General features: G+C 37.0%; 1 protein-coding gene across 13 annotated transcripts in view; it reads right to left on the bottom strand.

Annotated features, from left to right (window-relative positions):
- Positions 1-18,881, bottom strand: part of ENOX1 (ecto-NOX disulfide-thiol exchanger 1) — a 360,411-nt gene that overhangs the window by 33,887 nt on the left and 307,643 nt on the right. For all 13 annotated transcript variants that reach the window (XM_068675336.1, XM_068675334.1, XM_068675281.1 and 10 more), the window contains one exon: positions 8,305-8,489. In XM_068675336.1, the coding sequence (XP_068531437.1) occupies positions 8,305-8,489 (185 nt within the window). The remainder of the gene's footprint in view (positions 1-8,304; positions 8,490-18,881) is intronic.

The following is an 18,881-nucleotide window of genomic DNA, read 5'->3' as shown; positions in this document are numbered from 1 at the left end:
TTCAGACACACAAGAGGCAGCATTTGGGATTGGAGAGCAGATGAAAGGAGAACTTGGACGGTGCAATGAATGTCTGAAGTCTGCACTTTTCTTTGTCAAGTAATTTTTAAGCATTACTCTTACTCTAATAAAGAAAGAAAAACAGTCTTAGTCTAATGTAACAATATGTATTGTTACACTAAATGAAGAAAAGGCTGAAGTCATTAGGGTTCTTACAGGATCAGCCCCTCCTCCTAGAACTGAAATCCTCACAATTTACAAATAAATTTTTACTGCTAGCATAAGGGATTCTCTCTGGGATCTGATTTTCACAGCAGATTACTGAAGGGCTTTGATTTTGATGGAGTCTTACAGAGGGGAGAAGTTTGGACAAAGCAATTACACCTCATCAGGAAAGCTCCCTCCTACCTTTGCTAAATGAGGTCACTGGCGTGTTATATAGCCCTTGCCTTTTACTGGCAATGGGTGAGTGAGCAGATGGGCTTACAGTTTGCTCTGATTCAGATCAAATGAAGAGGGCTGATCCCAGATGAGTGTCAGATTCCCTCTGCTCTCATAACCTACAAGGCAACCACCTGGCACCTGGCATGATGGACAGTCAAGAGAAGACATGGTCATTCATTCTTAGCAACCTCCTCTTCTCCAGCCTTTCACCTGTACCTGTCCATTACAGGTACCTCCTCACCAGGCAACAGCACTTGAACTTTATGACCACAACTATTCTTTTGTGGGACTGCAAACAAATATGTTACAGCACGCTCTTTCAGCAAATCAAATTATTATTATTTTTAATTTTGATTTATCCTATTCAAGAAGAAATATTTTCTTCACTTTAAAGGAGAATAAAAAGACCTGACACATTTAACTAGGAGAACAATTTACATGAGTCAATTTGCCTTCTGTTATTCCCATTGAAATTTAGTTCCTTGCTGAGGAAGCAGGGCTCCTTGTAATGAAAGCATCAAATGCTTTTGGAACCTATTTAATCAGCAAGCCAATACTTGTATTTAATATTAAGAATATTTTAAAGAATTCACGTAAGATTGCTAGATGGTACAACTGACATGACTTGTTTTTCATTAGACTATACTAGTGTGCTAATAATGAAGATACTAGTTGATTTATTTCATATTTTAAATTGAATGTATGCACCAGATTATTTCTCTCTGAAGTGTTTATTCTTCCTGTCAATCTCACTTTAGTTTTACCATGGTAGCAAGCAAAAAGATGCTACCTTCCACCATTTCACCACTACAAGATCTATCAAGAATACATGTATGATGTTTAAAGTATCTATAGGCCCTTCCCCACTTCCACTAGCAGTGTTGAAGTGGTGTTTTTTTTTTTTTTTTTTTTAAGTATAATCAGAAAGAGTAAGTATTTTCTGGAAGTTGGGATGTGCACAGTACTGTACAGAGCCTTGAAAAGCAGAAGAGAACAAAAAGAATACTTATGGGAACATTTGTCTCTGTCCTGGAAGCAGACATATTTCTTACCGGCTTCTAAATATAAACCATAGGGTAAAAGAAGAAGAGTTGGACCTGGAAGCAAACATCTGGACATTGGGTCCAGTCTCTTGCTTTTATCTTGTATCACATTAAATTATTAGTAATGATCTAATGAACGGTATTGTCATTATTACCCCAGTGCTGCTTTTCTAGGAAAACAGAAAGATCTAATTAGAATTCATACTGGAAGAGTAATAAAAACATTTCCAACTTAATTATTCTGGTCTATTTATTCAGCAGGTAAAAAGCAAATACAAGGGGTAATGTTTTTATCTCTATTATTTACTCTTCTCTTTAATACTGCATTTGCAGAAGAATCAGTTTATAGTTGTGCATAAGTACATTGTCTGGGTTGTGTGCTGAATAGATGTTTGGTGTGCAAGAGGTAGTTAGATAAAAAAGACTGCAAAGCATTTAGGGTATATTAATAAATATAGCCATAACATGCTCCATCTATTCAACAATGATGCTATTTTCAGCTCTAAACTAATATAGAACCTACCTATATTTAAAGGTAAATGGTCATTACAATGATGACAGCACTCACAAGGCACTGTATTCAGCAATTTTCAGCCAACAAAAAATATCTCTGTGACTTCTGACATTTCACAAAGTTTCCAGGTGAGAGAAAGGAATGACAGTGACAGTTAACAACCAAACACCTGTGAAGAATCTGAGAGATGCGGACCTAAATGTCACCTGAGGCATACTGAAGGAGGATAAGTGATGGAAAGATGGTGGAAAAGTGATGTGGAAAGAAGGTCTCATGATGCCCCATCCTACTTACTATTGAACCTTCTTGGACAGAAACGTGCTTTTCTACTCCTAGTGAATGAGAGTGGACCATGGGAAGAATAAATTCTTCCATTACTTGGATGAGAAGAATCTTCTTATGATATAGTATAGGCTAGAAAGGTCCTAAGTAACATCACCTTTTGTAGGGAAAAAAGGAAAAAAACAACAACAACAACAAAAAAATAGTCTGCTGCTAGGTCAGTGAGGAGATCTGAAAATGGACTAACTCTGCTCCAGTGGTTGGTAATGGTAGAAATCTAATTAATTTCATAGCAGCACAGTGAAGCCAACAATAGAGCAATAGCTAATTTTGGCCTTTTTACTTGAAATTGTTACTACTTGAAATTTTCACTATATGTTTGATATATTGTCTTGCTTAAAAACCTGACAGAGACATGACCCTTATGCCAACTCACTTAGATAAAAGGGACCCAATCCAGTTCACAGTGACTGTCCATACAGTGGACGCTGTGTGTACCCCACAGTCCTTGTCACTGAAGGTGTACTCCAGCCATACTCCAGGATGAGCAAGCAGTGAATAAAAGGAAGGAGCTGCAATGTGCTTCAGCAGCTCTCCTCCTGACCACAACCATGAGGCATATCACAGCGAAAACTCTTTTCCTGTGGATGAACACAGAAAGCCTGAAATGACTTCTAGTCATCTAGCATTTATCAGAGCCCTTTGAGATCAGACATATAATTTTCAGATGCATGTACTATTTATTTTACATGCTAACTGATTAGTAAACTGCAAAAGCTAGTTCTCAATGGGAAATGTCATGAGTAATGTGGCCTTCGCAGAAAGACCTTGTGTTGAATATTGAACAACAAGACCAGGGATGTATTGAATAGGTGATGATTAACTGTGCACTCCCTGTTTGCAGCACTGAACAGGGAAGGGTCCCTGAGGTATACAGAGCAAAATACGCAGTCAGTAGTTCTGGCAGTTCCTGCCTTCTGAGCACTCAGGTTTGCAATCTGCATTGCTGTTGGAGGAAAACTGATACTGTTTTGGGAAAAAAAAAAAAAAAAAAAAGAGAGAAAAGAGCGCTTTCATTGTGCTGCATCAGAGTGACACCCACATGGATCATTAACAGGGTCAAAATGTGTTCAGATTCCTGTGGAGACACCCAGAGCTACCAGAATCAATGACAATGGCAGCAGCATATCAGCCTGTATGTCAGCCCTATGCCTACCACCCACGACTTTTCTTATTGTTTTTGCTTTTTACTCCAAGCGCTGATTTTAAGTGAGGCACCTCCGCACATCCCCTGCTCATGCAATAACCCCGTGGCTAGGCTTTAATGCTTCACCACCAACGAAGAGGAGCGTATGCTGTCATGGTATGTTAGGAATATGGATCTAAGCCCAGATAATGAATCAGGCCCCTTGGGGGACCTGGGCAATGAGGTGCCTCTTAAATGTCCCAGATAAACCCAGCATGTGCAACAGAAGGACTGTAGGCACTTGGGTGCATTCCTGGAGAAAAAATAAGTGGAAGCACGGTTTAAATGGGGATTTCTGGATCATGCCATTGCTTGCAGGAGCTTACATTCAGTCTATATTCAATCATGCTTAGGGAGTTGTGAGAGGAGAGAATATCAGCAAGGCATATTTTCATGATGCAGCGAAGAACCCCACTGAATTACCAGCCTATTGGAAAATCAGCCAGTTTAGTACTGCTATGCAAGTATGGTAACATATGTTGGCCAACTAAGCCTGACAGAATGGTGGAATTAACTAGTTCAAGTAGAGACCCATGCTAAAGGAACTAGATTATTTCCAGGAACTGAACCATGCTTTGCAGATTTAGGACTAACTTGAGGCTTAAAACTTTGCATTGCTGGCTGTGCTGTGGAGATGGTTCATAAACAAACCTGGCTGCCCAGTAAAGATGTAAAATAGGTTTGGATATGTGCTAATGACTGACATTGCCTATGTGGCACACTGAGATTTTTCAAAGGCTTGCAATATTATCAGTTTCAGGCAGATTTTATAAAGGATGTGAAAACTACATCACTGAATCCATAGTGACTCACTGTCAAATTCTGAATCAGTTTTTCAAAACATGCAGGTGACAAGTGCATTTCCTCAAGAATTGTATTCGGTGGACAACAAACAAAAAAAATTTTTTTTCTTTTAACTTTGTTCTTAGAAGGGCTGACAGATTTTGATGAGAATTTTTCGAAAGACTCTACTTGCTAATTCACATGGAACACGTAAACTCAAATGGTTAAAATTTGGACAAGTTATTCACCCACTGAAATCTGAGTCTTCATAATGGCAAGCATTAAGCAACACTACTAGGTGCTATTTTCTGCATTACCTATAGTCATGTATCTGGTAAAACATTTCAGAAAAAGAGAAAAGATTTTTAAAAAAATCTTACAGCTGTGTTGTGAAGTATTGTAAAAATAGTTATAACTAAAACATCCCTCCTTATGATCACAGACTTTATTACAGAATACCAAACACTGCTGAAAAACGGAGCCATTTGAAAAGTGATCTGCTTGGTATGTGTGTTCTCATATAGAAATAAATTGAAGGCAATACCACCTATGCGGCAGTGACAAGTTAATTCAATTTCCATCTCAAAATCAGGTAAAGTGTATCTCATTTGTTACCATGGATACAAGACATTATTTCCATTTGTTTGAGATCTCACAGTGGGTATGAAATTAAACTGTGACACGGTTTTATGGAGGAAGTTGACTCAAAACCCCATAAGTTCAACGTCATTAGTCCAAAGGATTTTCTTTTTCAGACACAATAAATAGGCAGGTTGCTACTACTGCCCATAAGGTACACCTTACAAACAAACATCTATGTGATTTTGCTGATGCTACTTTGGAGCAGTAGGATTGATGGAAGAGAAAATAAACATTCATTTCATCAGTCCTTCAAATGTGGGAAATAATCCTGAAAAATGTCCAGATGGTAGAAGTACATTAAAAATACATTGATGTTGTGTTATTTGCTATTGTTTGGCACCAAATATGTTTACAAAAAAAATCTTGATTCTGAAAATGCATCCACTTTTTCTCAGATAAATCTACTTTTCAGACTGCAGCTCAAATCAATTGTTCTCTAGTTCTAGAAACCAGAAGAAAAAAGAGTTTTGTGAAAGAGTGGGGGAGAATGGAGAGGAAAGAGAGAGGTGAAATACAATTTTTTTTAATGCTGACATATATGTAGGCTCTGGGAATTCAGTGGCATTCAGTTTACCTTGTCTGAAATTAATTTTAATATATACAAAAGGATAAAAGAGAATACAGGTCTTCTTGTTAAATTATTACCACTCAAGTCCTGGGTATATGTTTAATATTTCATAGAGAGACTGATTTCCATAGATGCAGAGCACCTGCTATACTGATGGATTTCAGCGAAGGTTGTCATCTCTCAACATTTACAAAACCAAGCTGAGATAAAACAAAGCCTACCTAAATCAAAGGTTTAGTTCTAAATATTCATGGATGAACTGCATGAAAAGCACAAAGGTCTTGAGATATCATGACTACGGCTAATCATTGAAATCCAAAGCCATCATCCAGCTACTTAATTGACTGATAATTCCCCACCAGATATTCTGAACTCCACCTCTTGTGCCTCCGTGTTGCTGCCCTCCTCAGCATATTGTCAGACTGGATTATCTGTAGTGTCTTCTCCAGCTCCTTGGGCCATCTCTAATTATATCCCATTGGGAGTTGGTAGGTTTGATCCCCCAGATAGCAAAATAGAAAAATTCAGATCCTCACAGCAAAATTGTCACAAACATAAAAACTCTCAGAGGAACGGGGACTACAGTGGCCATTGCTCAGCTGAACAAAGAGATAAGTAAGTCGCTCTGTGTTATTTGCTTGCATTATTAACTTTTGCTTGAAGATACAATAGCAATCTATTTATATTCTCCAGACTTGATTATCCTTCATCCAGACCCCAGGTAGGAAATTATAATAATGCAAAATGAGCATTAGGGCTCTAGTATTTTGATTTAGTAGTATTTTGCGTCTACTTTTCACTAATTTTAATGGAGAATTAGCACCAGGCTGAAATTTAGCACAATATTTATATATGCAGTTAAATTTAATGAAGCCAGTGATATTTAAGTATTCATTTATATAAGGATAACATCATGAACAGACCTCAAGCATATTTAAAGTACACTGAAACCTTGAGTATTTCTGATTAGAGACTCATTCCCAAATGATCAATGACTTTTTTTTCTATTTTTCAATATATATATATTTTTTTTTCAGAATTACTCCACTAGATATTAATTCTCACTGATTTTGTAAAACTATAAGGGCTTACATGGGGCTTATGTTCATACAAACACATGTGTAGTACTTAAACTTGTCTTGTACCCTGTTATTTGGTGTTAAGAAGGATTTGTAGACTGTTTGGATTTGATAGGTACTGTGATAGCAATGCAATTCCTAATCCAGCCAGGCAGGCAGCTCATACGTAAATTAATATCTTCTGGCTGAGGAGTTTTGTCATAAAAAGCAGCTTAGTACAATCTGGAAGTGGGTACGACTTGTCCTCTTCTGGAATCTAATTACCAGGAATGATTGAGGAGGACATGTGTTGCTTCAGGGCACTCATGAACAAGGCAAAATTAACCTCTTCAGTAACATAGCTCTGCAGCTCTGTTCTAAATCAGAGTCATAGAATGGTTTGGGTTGGAAGGTACCTTAAAGATCACCCAGTTCCAACCCCACTGCCATGGGCAGGGATGCAACTCAGTAGATCATGTTGCCCCAAACCCCATCCAACCTGGCCTTGAACACCTCCAGGGATGGGACATCCACAGCTTCTCTGGGCAACCTCTTCCAGTGACTCATCACCCTCTGAGTAAATAATTTCTTCCTTATTTCTAATCTAAATCTCCCCTCTTTTAGTTAACAGCCGTTCTCTTTTTTCCTATCACTACAGGACCTCATAAAAAGTCTCTCTCCGTATTTCTTACAAGGCCCCTTTAAGTATTGAAAGGCCAGAGTCAGGTCTCCTCGGAGTTTTCTCTTGTCCAGACTGAACAACTTTGATTCTCTCAGCTTTTCTTTGCAGGAGAGGTGTTCATCATAGATGGAAGACCAGAACAGTGTCAGGGTGAGCCACTGCCCTTGCCTTTTGTTATTATTATTATTATTTTTTTTTTTTGCCCTTGCTGAATGTAGGTGCTTGGGCAGGAAAGAACTATTACACATTCAAGTTGAAAGAGAAGTGCTAATGTGTAAACGGACATGTGAGGTGAAGCAGTGGGAACAGTCTGGATGTGCTTGCCAAGTCTTTCCCTGCACCATGTCAAGAGCTCACTGACAGATAAGGAATGATGAGTATGATAAACTGAGCCCCCCCAACAGGGACACATTGCAGTTTATGGCTGACTGGCATTAGAAGAAAACTTTGTTGCTGCACTGAACCACTTAAATATTGCCTGAATGGAAACATTACATGCATGGTTCAGCATACATAAAAAAGCTATTGGGAGATAACACCAATGTTACTATCCATTTGTAAGATAGCAGAAGGACTGTCTGGACAAGCTGGAGATGTCTGAAATCCTCAAACAAGAGGCAGAAGAGGAAAAGAAAGCTATGAAGTGAAGATGCATCTAAAGATGCAGATGAATGCAAATGAAGGTGCCACAGAGCACTGGAAAAACTTTTTTTGAACTTCTATGCAGAATTAAGGCTAATTGGATTAAATGAGAAGAGAAATAGGGGGTGTACAAAAGCAATTTGCTCATAACTACAACACGCATGAGGATTTTCCTTGAGTGATCAATGCATTTAGTGATTACTAAAATGACTGTCCCTACAAATGTCCCATTTCTCTTTCTCTTTCCTCCCCTCAATCCCCCCCAGCTAAAATCTGCATCATTTTGACTTTGAAAAGAAATCAGACTAATAATTCATGGCTAATAGCCTTGAATATAACACAGCTCCTTGGCACCACTTTCCTAAAAAAGAAAACCCATGTTTTTCTTCTATAGCAATACCTGCTGCATGCCTTGCATTGTCTGCTGTAGAAACTGCAATTGCTGGTCTTTTGTAAGGCTTTCTTCTGTTCGAAAAAGCTGCCCTTTTTCTTGTTTCAGAAGCTCCACTTCATTCCTGTAAGCGTCCAGTTGCCATCGAAGACTATCATTCTCTTCTTTAAGTGCATACGCTTGGGCAGCTAGTGCTAAGAGAAAATGAAAATGCAAAGAAATCAGTAAAACGGATTGTTTCCTTAGAAATAATGCAGAAGACATTGTCAGGGGAGATGACAATAGAGCTGAAAGCCAGTGAGACATTTCAGAGTTGAGACAAGACCTAGTAGAGCTGAAAACGATTAGGTTCTGGCAAAGACTGTCACTGGGAAGTTATTTCATGGGATGGAAGGAGCTATAAAGTGACCCTGGATAATTCAAATCCTACATGCAATCTGGCTGCTAAATTTAGACTTATAGTTTAGGAAGAAACTGGCATGTAATCCAGGAGCAAATCACCCCCCAGCTTTGCAATATTTTCCCAGTGATGTTATAGAATCTGATACAATCATTTAATATTTATACTAGGATAGTGCAGATCCAATCAGATCTCTGCTAAGGAATTTAGACTATGTAAAGTTGTCTGGATTTAATCCCATGAGAGAAGAAACACAGAAATTCCTCTCCGATCTCCCCATGAACTACTTCATAGCAATGGTTATAAGGATCCATTTAGACAGAAAAATGATGTAATAGAGTAAAATTATATAAAATGCAAATGATCAGAAAAAGTGTTGGCACTACAAGAACATTACTACATTAAAGGCATTGAAAGACACTTAAGTCATTTCCTTAGGAAGCTCCATTTGGCCCCTTTTCAATTTAGAATGGCATTTTTATTATCATAACTGATAGCAGGTGTTTGTGAAGAAATCGATTAGTATGCAGGGATGGAAATTACATTTGCCAAATGACTTGCACAGTCTGCAATATAAGCTAAAATTTGTGTAGCAAAAGGCAGAGGGCTATAAAGCATGTAGTAGGAACATTATTTAAATAAATTATCTGAACGTAAATACATATAGGGAAGTGTGGCATTCACTGCTTTAGAAGCGTGGTTATCATCCTATAGAAGAACCCACCCTGGTAGTATTTATACTTGGCAGTATCAGTGGTCATTTGGCATAGCAAAGTGCCATACTATACTATTTTCTTTCTTGGAACCTGATAACACAACAACATTACAGAGCAGCTGTAATTAAAAAACAACAATCTACCATAGCCAATTCTATCAACATTTGGTAACTGAAGCACATAACTGATTTACATTCCTGATTAAATGATTTCAGGCTTGATATTACAGTATTCTTTCTTGCCCACCTACAATAGCAGTATGGTTAAACTCCAAATTATCAGAAATTGTGTATTAACTCCACCTAATGTTAGGCTTCTCTTGACTAGACCTTTCACAGATAAAGAGTCCCCTGTTCCCTATGATAACACAATTCAGCATTTTTGTGAAATTATAACAGCTTTAGATGTCACAGTATTTCATTACCAATAAAAATGTTTCATCTTTGGTGGGACAAATTTATTTTTATCTGAGATATTTTTATTAATTTTAAAATAATACAAGAGCATTATCCAAAATAAAGTATAGTTATCTGGTATTAAAATATAGATGTGGATTAGTTATTGTGTTTAATTTGGATATGCTACAGAATCTCTCTGGAAGATTTAATAAGAGTTACAGTATTGTTACATCAAATTAAATTGTTCTGAAAAGCATGTAATCATCTTCCCATGACAAAATTTACCCTCAAGAAATTGCAATGATGAGTCCAATGGGCAAACAAATAAGAGGATGATTTTATTTTTTTTTTTAATTTTGTAAGAGCCAGCAAATTACGCTAAAGTAAATAAATAAATAAATAAATAAATAAATAGGCTGAGCAAATAAAAACCTTAAGACTAACAAAAACTCAAATCAAAATTTTGCTCTTCAATTTCTGAAATGGATTTGAACCAGATTTTTTAACATGAAAATTTGGGTCTTCTTTGCACTATGTAGAGGTAAATAATTAGATAAAATGGCACATTTGTTTGTATTCTCTTCCTCTTACCAATTAGACTCTTCCCAGTCAAAAAAATTACATTTTTTACACAATACTCAATTCCAGCCAGAAATTGCCTATCCTTGTGTTCTCTGAGCACAAGGTGTCATAGGTGTACTCAATTTTTTACAGTGGTTTGGGAGCAGTAATTCATCTGCTGTCCATCATTTAATCCAGCTCTTGAAAAATTTCTGAAAGTTGTTGCATAAGTAGGAGTGAGGTGTACGTACTTGTTAATTACCATCACTGCTGAAATGAGGTTTAGGACCCAGATTCAGCCAAGGTTCAGGCTGCCCTACCTGAAAAGCCACTGTGCACATTCTTGGCCACTTCATGGCCCAACTGGAAAACTCCTTCTCCTTCTTTCTTCCTACAAAAATTCAGGCTATTGAGTGGAACTAGGGACAGCACAAGAAATCTGCTACACAGGCAGCAAATTAGGAGAAATGGAAAGGGATCCTACATATTGTGTAAATAATCAACCTATAGGTGGTGAACCTGTTAGGGATTAAAAACGAAACAAACAAACAAACAAACAAAAAAACATCCAAATGTAGCAAATCACATTCTAAGGCAACAACCCATTTTTCCTTTAGAAATAAAATACATCTTTTTTACTGCTTAAAAAAATAAACAGAGTTGCATCTATAAATGTCATTATTTTATTATTTTAAATTATTTTTAGCACACCATATTAAGATCCATGTGATAATAATTACATTGCAGTACTACCATGAAGTCCCATCTGAGGATGGGTGCCCCATCAATCTAGATTCCAGATACTCAAAGACAAAGGCTGTGTTTGGAAGAGGTTACAAACTATGTTAAGGCAAAAGGAAAATATCTCAAACAACCTGTATTGTGGGAATAAGAGTACAACAGAGATAAGTTTGTGATATTAGGCAGGATTCCCAAAGGTGTGCAAGATCTTATCAACATCATTATACACTCTGGTGATCTTCCTAGCCATTCACAGTAAGCAATTAAAGACAGAGTCCAAGGTAGAAATATGTCCTTAAATAGGGAGGATGCACCACATACAGAAATACAGTAGAATACTAAACTGTCACAAGCTTTCAGATGAATTAATTAAAGATGAGTCCACAAATGATATGGTGTTCATATACGTAGTTCTTTTGTTATTTAATTTTAAACTACAAATACTCTGTTCCTAACGTGTGGACAAAGCGGTTAGTAAAGAAGTCATTAAATGGAGAATAAGTCAAAGAAAGGCATCTGGTGGGCCCCAGGGGCTCCATTTCATTTACTGGGTAAATGTGAAACAAAATCAAAAAGACTCTTTGTGTTGACCTAACATGACTGTAATTTTAAGTTATTTATATTTTAGTGAATTAAAATCATTCTGGATTCAATGTTGCTTTTGATCCCTAATAAAACAGTTTGTTTAAGTTTTGTGCATATAGAAAAGCACTTCATTTAATACTAAATTAAAATTGATAGAGTTTTTGCAGAGAGGGTAATCTGCATTTTAAAAAGTAAATATTTTTCAAATTTGTTCGGATTTTCTTTTTTTATGACTTCGTTGATAAAACTGTTGAGTGTATTTTTTATTTTTTGCTGAAAAAGTTTACTCAGCTTATCTCTTTACAAATTCTGATTGCATTTTAAGTTTGATAGTTTAGATATACATCTACAGAATCCCTCTCTGAGACATGCTAAAAATCTTCTTAGGATAAAAAGACAATGAAAGCTGAAAGCCTTTACAGAAGAACTATATACAAGGAATCTAGATCAAAATAAAACTCAAACAAGAATCCCAAATAGCTGCTGTGCTGCAAGCAGAAGAGGATATTTGTACCTGAACAAACACAGCTGGCAACCAGCCCAATATATGCTTTATAACATTTTCACTGAGGGATGCCAAATGATACCTGCCAGTCCCAGAGAAGCAGCTAGAGAAAGATCAGACATATGTAGGCAGGGGAAGCCTTCTCATTGATATTTTGAAGACATGCAAGAGGTTAGTGTGATCTGCTTGTGTAGAGGCAGGGGTGCTATGCAGAGTTCAGCTGCCTCAGTGGCCAACACTGGCTCCATGTAGTGGATCTGGATTAGACCCAAAGCAAAAAGGCAATCTGTTTAAAACAAGAAGTGACTGGCTGATCAGAAATCGACTGAAGGATCCGCTGAGTCTAAGGATGTACTCTTGATGTCTCAGAAAAAAAAAAAATAACAAAAAAAAATTACTTTTCTAGGGCATATATTTCAGATACTGTGAGGTGAGTGCTTTCTTTATGAACATTTACTTTTAGCGGTACTCTGTGATTGCATTTAACTTAATGCATAATAGTTACCAACTGAAGCCAATATAGGGTAAGTCTACACAGGTGATAAAATGTAATTGTAATATTTTGTAACACATCATGTCACAGGGGCCAGGAAATACCCTGAATTTATATTTATAAATTTTTTGGAATTAAAAAATTCTAAAACTTTTATCAAAGCACACCTGGGCATTAATAACATTAATAACATCACATTTAATATAAATGACAGAGTACTAATTCATGTATGGGTGACACTCCTGGTTGAAATACATAGACGGCAGCTTATTTTAAGAATCTGCCTCAATCTGGAAATAATATATGAAAAACAAATGAGCAAACAACGGCAATAATAGAAAACCCTCTTATAAATTCAAGAGCATAGACTTCCCTCACATCCTGCTAGTGAAAGTTTTTCTACATATTGTTGTTTTCTTTTTCCCTATAGATTTTTCTGTACTTCTAAAGAAATGGATCATAAAACTGACAACTTCCTTGCTTATTTGTTTATCTTCGTACTTTCGGTCTATCCTACTTAGTAGAATTTCTCAGGGTTTTGGAACTTTAGCCAATGTATTGATATAGTGACATGGATAAAAACAAATGAAGAACATATTACCAAGCCTTCCTTACACCTGAGTTCTACCAATGCCATTATCCTAATTTTCTGTCTTGAAAATAATGTTTAAAATTATATAATGTTCTTTTTTTTTTTTTTTATAACATCAATGAGAAAAGCATCAAAAACTGTCAAAAATGATGGCTGTTATTACTGTAATTTTTTTGTCTGCATCAATTCCATTGCAAAGCATTTACAATGTCTAAAAAGTAAATAAATAAATAAAAACCACCACCAAAAAAAAAAAAGATTGCAATAAACAGCCGCTACTTCAAAGTGTTTCCAGTTTGGGGTACTGAAAAAAAATGCAAGAAAAGAGAAATAAGGACATAAAGTTCACAACTATAAATATAAACAATAAAAGTTATCCTTGGCCTCCATCGAACTTTCTTGTTTTTCAAATAAGTGAACTGTGAAGCAATACAGCCAGGGGAATGTCAGTAAGGAATGTTTGTGGAAGATCTGGGAGGGCATAAGATATGACTTTATGCTGTAGAAAACAGGATAAATTATACAATAATGACAGTTGTCATTAGTAAGAAAGATAGTCTTAGCCGATGTAGAGCTTTGAAGGTCTTAGTTGATATTCCATGATTCTGTGATAAAACAGCATTTCAAGATTTGAAGGTAATAGTCAATTCTTATATCAAACTTACTCTACAGATAACTAAAATATATTAAAAAAAAAATCTTATTCTTTCCAGTAATATACTAGAGGAAACCTTGAAATAGAATGAACGTCAATGTAGATCATCATACTCTCTCAAAGGAAGACACCACTGAATCTAGACATCTAAGAGATCTGGAGAAGAGAAGGCTTTGGGAAGACCTCATTGTGACCTTTCAGTAAAGGGAGCTTATTAAAAAGATGGAGAGAGACCTTTTCAGTAGGCAGACATTGATAGGACAAGGATGAATAAACTAAAAGTGGGGAAATTTAGATTAAATGTTAGGAGAAAATTCTATACTCAGAGAGTGGTGAGGCACTGGCACAGGCTGCCTAGAGAAGTTGTGGATGCCCCATCCCTGGAGGTGTTCAGCACCAGGTTGGATAAAGCCCTGGGCAACCTGGTCTGGTGGACGACATCCTTATCCATGGCAGTGGGATTGGAACAAGATCTTTAAGGTCCCTTCCAACCCAAACCATTATGTAATTCTATGATTCTATGATCTATGCACCAGTTCCATTTCACTAATGGGATGTGTCTGTTTGTATCACCTGCTGAAGTTAGCCATAATTTCATCCTTTTTTTTTATTAAATAATAAATTATTACATGTGAAGCAGATGTTATGCTCAAACAAAAAAAAGAACAAAAAACAAATAAACAACAAAAAACAACCCTTAAAAAATTAAATAACTATCTTAGCAAGACAACTTTTAGTGCCTCTTTAGCTGTCTTCAGGATTTCAGGCTCTTTCAGAAAGCACCAACTAGTCTTGTGTAGCCCAAACATTAAGAAACTGAAATGCTAATGAGTCCTGTCTGTTCAAGCAGTTGTTTGAGGCCAAATCTTTCTACCTAGGAAACAAATTTGTAGTTGGACTTGGTGATCTTAGAGGTCAATTCCAACCTAAATAATTTTATGACACATTGCATGTTAACTTGAGAAAGTGCTCAAGAAAGGGCCAAAGAAAATTTACTCCTGGAATTCAAACACAAGGTCACATGATTTGGGTATGAATTTTGGCAGGATAAAGGTGGGGGTCAGAATCCAGAAAAAGTTAGATGAAAGAAGAAAATTTGGACTGGAGCTCAATATGTGAAGAGAAAAGGAAGCATGGTAGGGCTCATAGTGGTGGCACAAGAAAGATGGTGGGGTTTTTGACAGTGACCGAGTGTATGAAGAAATAGCTCAAAAGTCAGTAATGGGCACAGGTGTGTGCCAGGAAAGGGTGAATCTGACCCTCAACTTGAGAGGGGTGGAAACATTGGGTTTGCAAGAGATTTGTGAGGTGTTGGAAAGGAAGGCGTGGCCCTACTGCAGATGGAAAACGATAGTTTCTGAGGCAAGGGGAGCACAATGAGCAATGAAGAAGCTTTAATCTACATCTGCTCTGCAAACTCCTTCTCTATAATCTCCATTAATTCTCAGCTCCTGGAAGAAGGGAATTTGAAACCCTTATTGCCTATAACTGCCTAGATATAGATGCCCCTGTCTCATAGCTGACTGTCTTAAAACCTACCACAAACAGAACACGGAGAACAAGTGTTAGTTACACTTTGTGTGTAGCTCAAAGGCATTTGGGAAAGCAACACTTTGGTGGTATTTCCAAGAAGCTTTCTGGAAGAATAAGGCTAAGCTACACCCCAGTTGCTTTGAGGCATCTTCTCAGCCCAGCTTTTTAACAATGACAAGCTCCAGATTTCTACAGTGTTTCAGGTAGCTTTGACCTATTGCTTTGAGTTCCTGGAGGACACTTTTGTTTATGGATGGTTACCAAGTACCTGATCAACAGCATAAATAACATTCAAATATCAATGATGAGTGCATAGTAATGTGTTTAATATTACCTGATAAAAGCAACATTATTTCTATACCACATTCTTTAATACATGCCTCTTTCTTTGTTCTCCCATGTTTCTACACCAACAGACCATGTCACTTGGCTTTTATTTTTTTATTTTTTATTTAAAAAAAAAACAAACAAACAAACACAAATTTGGTTAAAACTTGAAAGCAGCTAGTAAATTAGCTTGAATAAACTCTGAAAACAGAATTAGAATTGTATAAAAATAAATAATTTGGGGCAATTATAAGCTAACCTTGCCATGAACAGTTTTTTTCTTTCCCCTTCAGACATAATGTAACCAAACAATGAAGCAATTTCCACATTTTTTCTAATGTTAGGCACACTTCATTTGAATGTCTCAGTACCTGCAAATTTAAACTCCAAGGGCACTAATTATCCTATGTGTGGAGGGGTTATTGTCATTAATGTTAGTAGGAGTTAAGGCCTGCACACTGGGAGGGAGATTTACTTTTTTACAAAACCTGTTTTATTCAGGTGCAGTTGCTTCAAAGTCCTTTCCTCACCATGCTGCTTATGTTCAATGCAGAGAAACTCATTATACCAGTTACATTCATGATGATGCCAGATGTTCAAATTGAATACTCATGAGAATTATTTTCAGACTCCCTATTCACATAAAACTTGCTAGTGAACAATTAGTAGATGGTAGGATGTTGCCAAAAAAAAAAAAAAAGAGAGAGAGAGAAGGAGAAAGAAAGAAAAATTCCACCACCATTTAACGGCAATTTTATCCATCCCATCCAAGACACACAGATGTAAGATTTGAGAAACCGAAGCATTTCTCTGAAGAGAGATTTTCTCAGTTTACAAAACTTCATCGTGCTTAGCAGACTTCAGCAATAGCACTGTTCTCTTCCAGGTTTACAATACATGTGGCTCACCAAGTAATTTATGAAGGCTTATTATTTCTTGTGTAATGAAGCATATCGCTTTGCAAATAGCAAAGAAGGTGTGGGGAGGAGGGCAGATTACAGTCCAGCTGGGCCTAATAACACAACTAGCAAAGCAGCACACAAAAAGTAGCATGCAAATGCTGGTTCTGCAGTGGGCTAAGAATGCCCCAGAGAGAGGTGCTGCCAGCTCCTGTGATGTTATGATGAGTCTCATGATATCTGACATTTTATTGAAAGCCCTAGAGAGATCATTAACTGGAAACCTCAGCTTTAAGCTTCTGGATTAGTAGCTTCCAGACTTTCTAGACTGTGGATTACTACTGGCTCTCTGTATTTCACCATGCAAATGTTTCATTTGAACTTTTAGTTAAAAACACAAGGGAAGTCGATCTCACCATTTTATCCAGTCCTAGGAATAAGATGCAGATTACTTATTGCAGTATTACAGATGATCAGCGGCTCAGTACATCAGCTCAGGATCACTGGGCTAGACCTCATGGCTTCAGAATAAACACTTGAAGCGTGAACCAACTGTCTCTAAAGGGCTCCAACACAGAAGGCTAATATCCTACTTAAGCCAATCTTTCTTCCCCATTCTTCATACCTTCCTCTTTTTTTTTTTTTTTTTCCCTTTACTGGTTCTGTACAGTTCATTTCCTCCTCCAGCTCCAAACATCCATCTCTTTGTCCACTTGCAATTCCCACTTGTCTGTCATTTCCAGGTGTTTGTCTCTGCTCTCACTTGTTTTGCAGTACATGCTCCAGCTCCCTCTTACCCAGTTCGGTCCCAGGTAAATTGCAGCATTAAGTGCTTTGTTCTTTTCCTACAAAGATGTCACATCACATTACTGAAATGCATATTTAGAATTTGGAAGAGACCCCCTTGTTACAAAAAATATCAAAGCCTGTCACATTTTAGGTCTGTTTTACTTGACAGCATCTCTTTGGAGAACTGGCATCTACGTAACTTACAAATGATATTTTGACAGTCACTAGTTAGCCTGTCCTGTTGAGACCAGTTTCTCCAGGTCACCTCTTCAAACCAAAGGGATCTTGTTTCCTCTCTTTTTTGGGTCACATTTCTTCTATTACTGCCCATAATATGTATGAAGCTCAATGGACTTGGCATGGCATGTGCGTAGGAGGAGACAGAAGAGGGAAGAATTTGCCTCTGCACAGACTACTGCTGTGGCTGGACTGTTAGCTGGGCTGGCTGTTGCACTTTTCTGCTTGGCTCTCCTCTTGAACTAGAGGCATAGCAAGCCAACCATCATAAGAAAATTTAGAGGTATAATTTTGATCAAAAAGAGTAGCATTTCTCAGAAATTTTCAAAAAACAGTAATTCACTCCTCTTTCTTAGACTATTTGGTCTATGATGAGATGAATTTTTCAGATACTTATTCTTTATGTGTTTACCAATAACTGCTTGAAAAACTGCTGCCTCAGTTAAACATAATTAATCAAGCACTGAATCTCTTTTAGAGGTTCTGCTTTTTTTTTTTTTTAATAATTGAGAAATTAAACCATTAAGACAATTCTACAGAGACTGTGCTTTAAAGATGCCAGCAAAGAAGCGACTTTTTCCTCTAATCAATGATTCTCAAGAAATGACTGTTTTCCTGTAACACTAAAAATGAACAGAGAAGATTTTAGTCTCAAGAGAGAAGGGGGTATGTCACTCAAATAAGAGAAGTGCTGGTTACTGGGAAGGTGCCAAGTGGCATTGATGACCTACTCCTACGTCAGTAATAATAGTATAAAAAAATGTTGTTTGTGTTAATGGTGCTTTTCAATTGGAGGTGCAGACTTTTGAACTCTGCACCACAGAAGGTATGCTGATGGATGCTCAGTGCTTCCTAGATGTTACATTAATCTTATGTGTATTGTATAAATAGATTCTATGTGTGTGTACATGTGATACACAAATTACCTAGGCTATTCAAGCATTATTATATATAGGTAAATCTCCGTATAGGTGGACTACTGATGGTTATTTCTTAGGAGTGAAAGTAATTGTCATCGTTTCATTCTGATGTAAACAATAAACAATGGCCTTTACAACATGCATGGCTGCACTGCTACTCCTGACATTTAAACTAGGAATTGCACTGAGGCCCGTCACCACTACAGCTTCAAAAAGAAATCTGTAGGATGCATAA

The sequence above is a fragment of the Anas acuta genome, chromosome 1, assembly GCF_963932015.1.
Source record: "Anas acuta chromosome 1, bAnaAcu1.1, whole genome shotgun sequence".
Taxonomy (NCBI): domain Eukaryota; kingdom Metazoa; phylum Chordata; class Aves; order Anseriformes; family Anatidae; genus Anas; species Anas acuta.
Note: the sequence above shows the minus strand (reverse complement) of the source record. Positions and strands in the feature narration are given on the sequence as shown.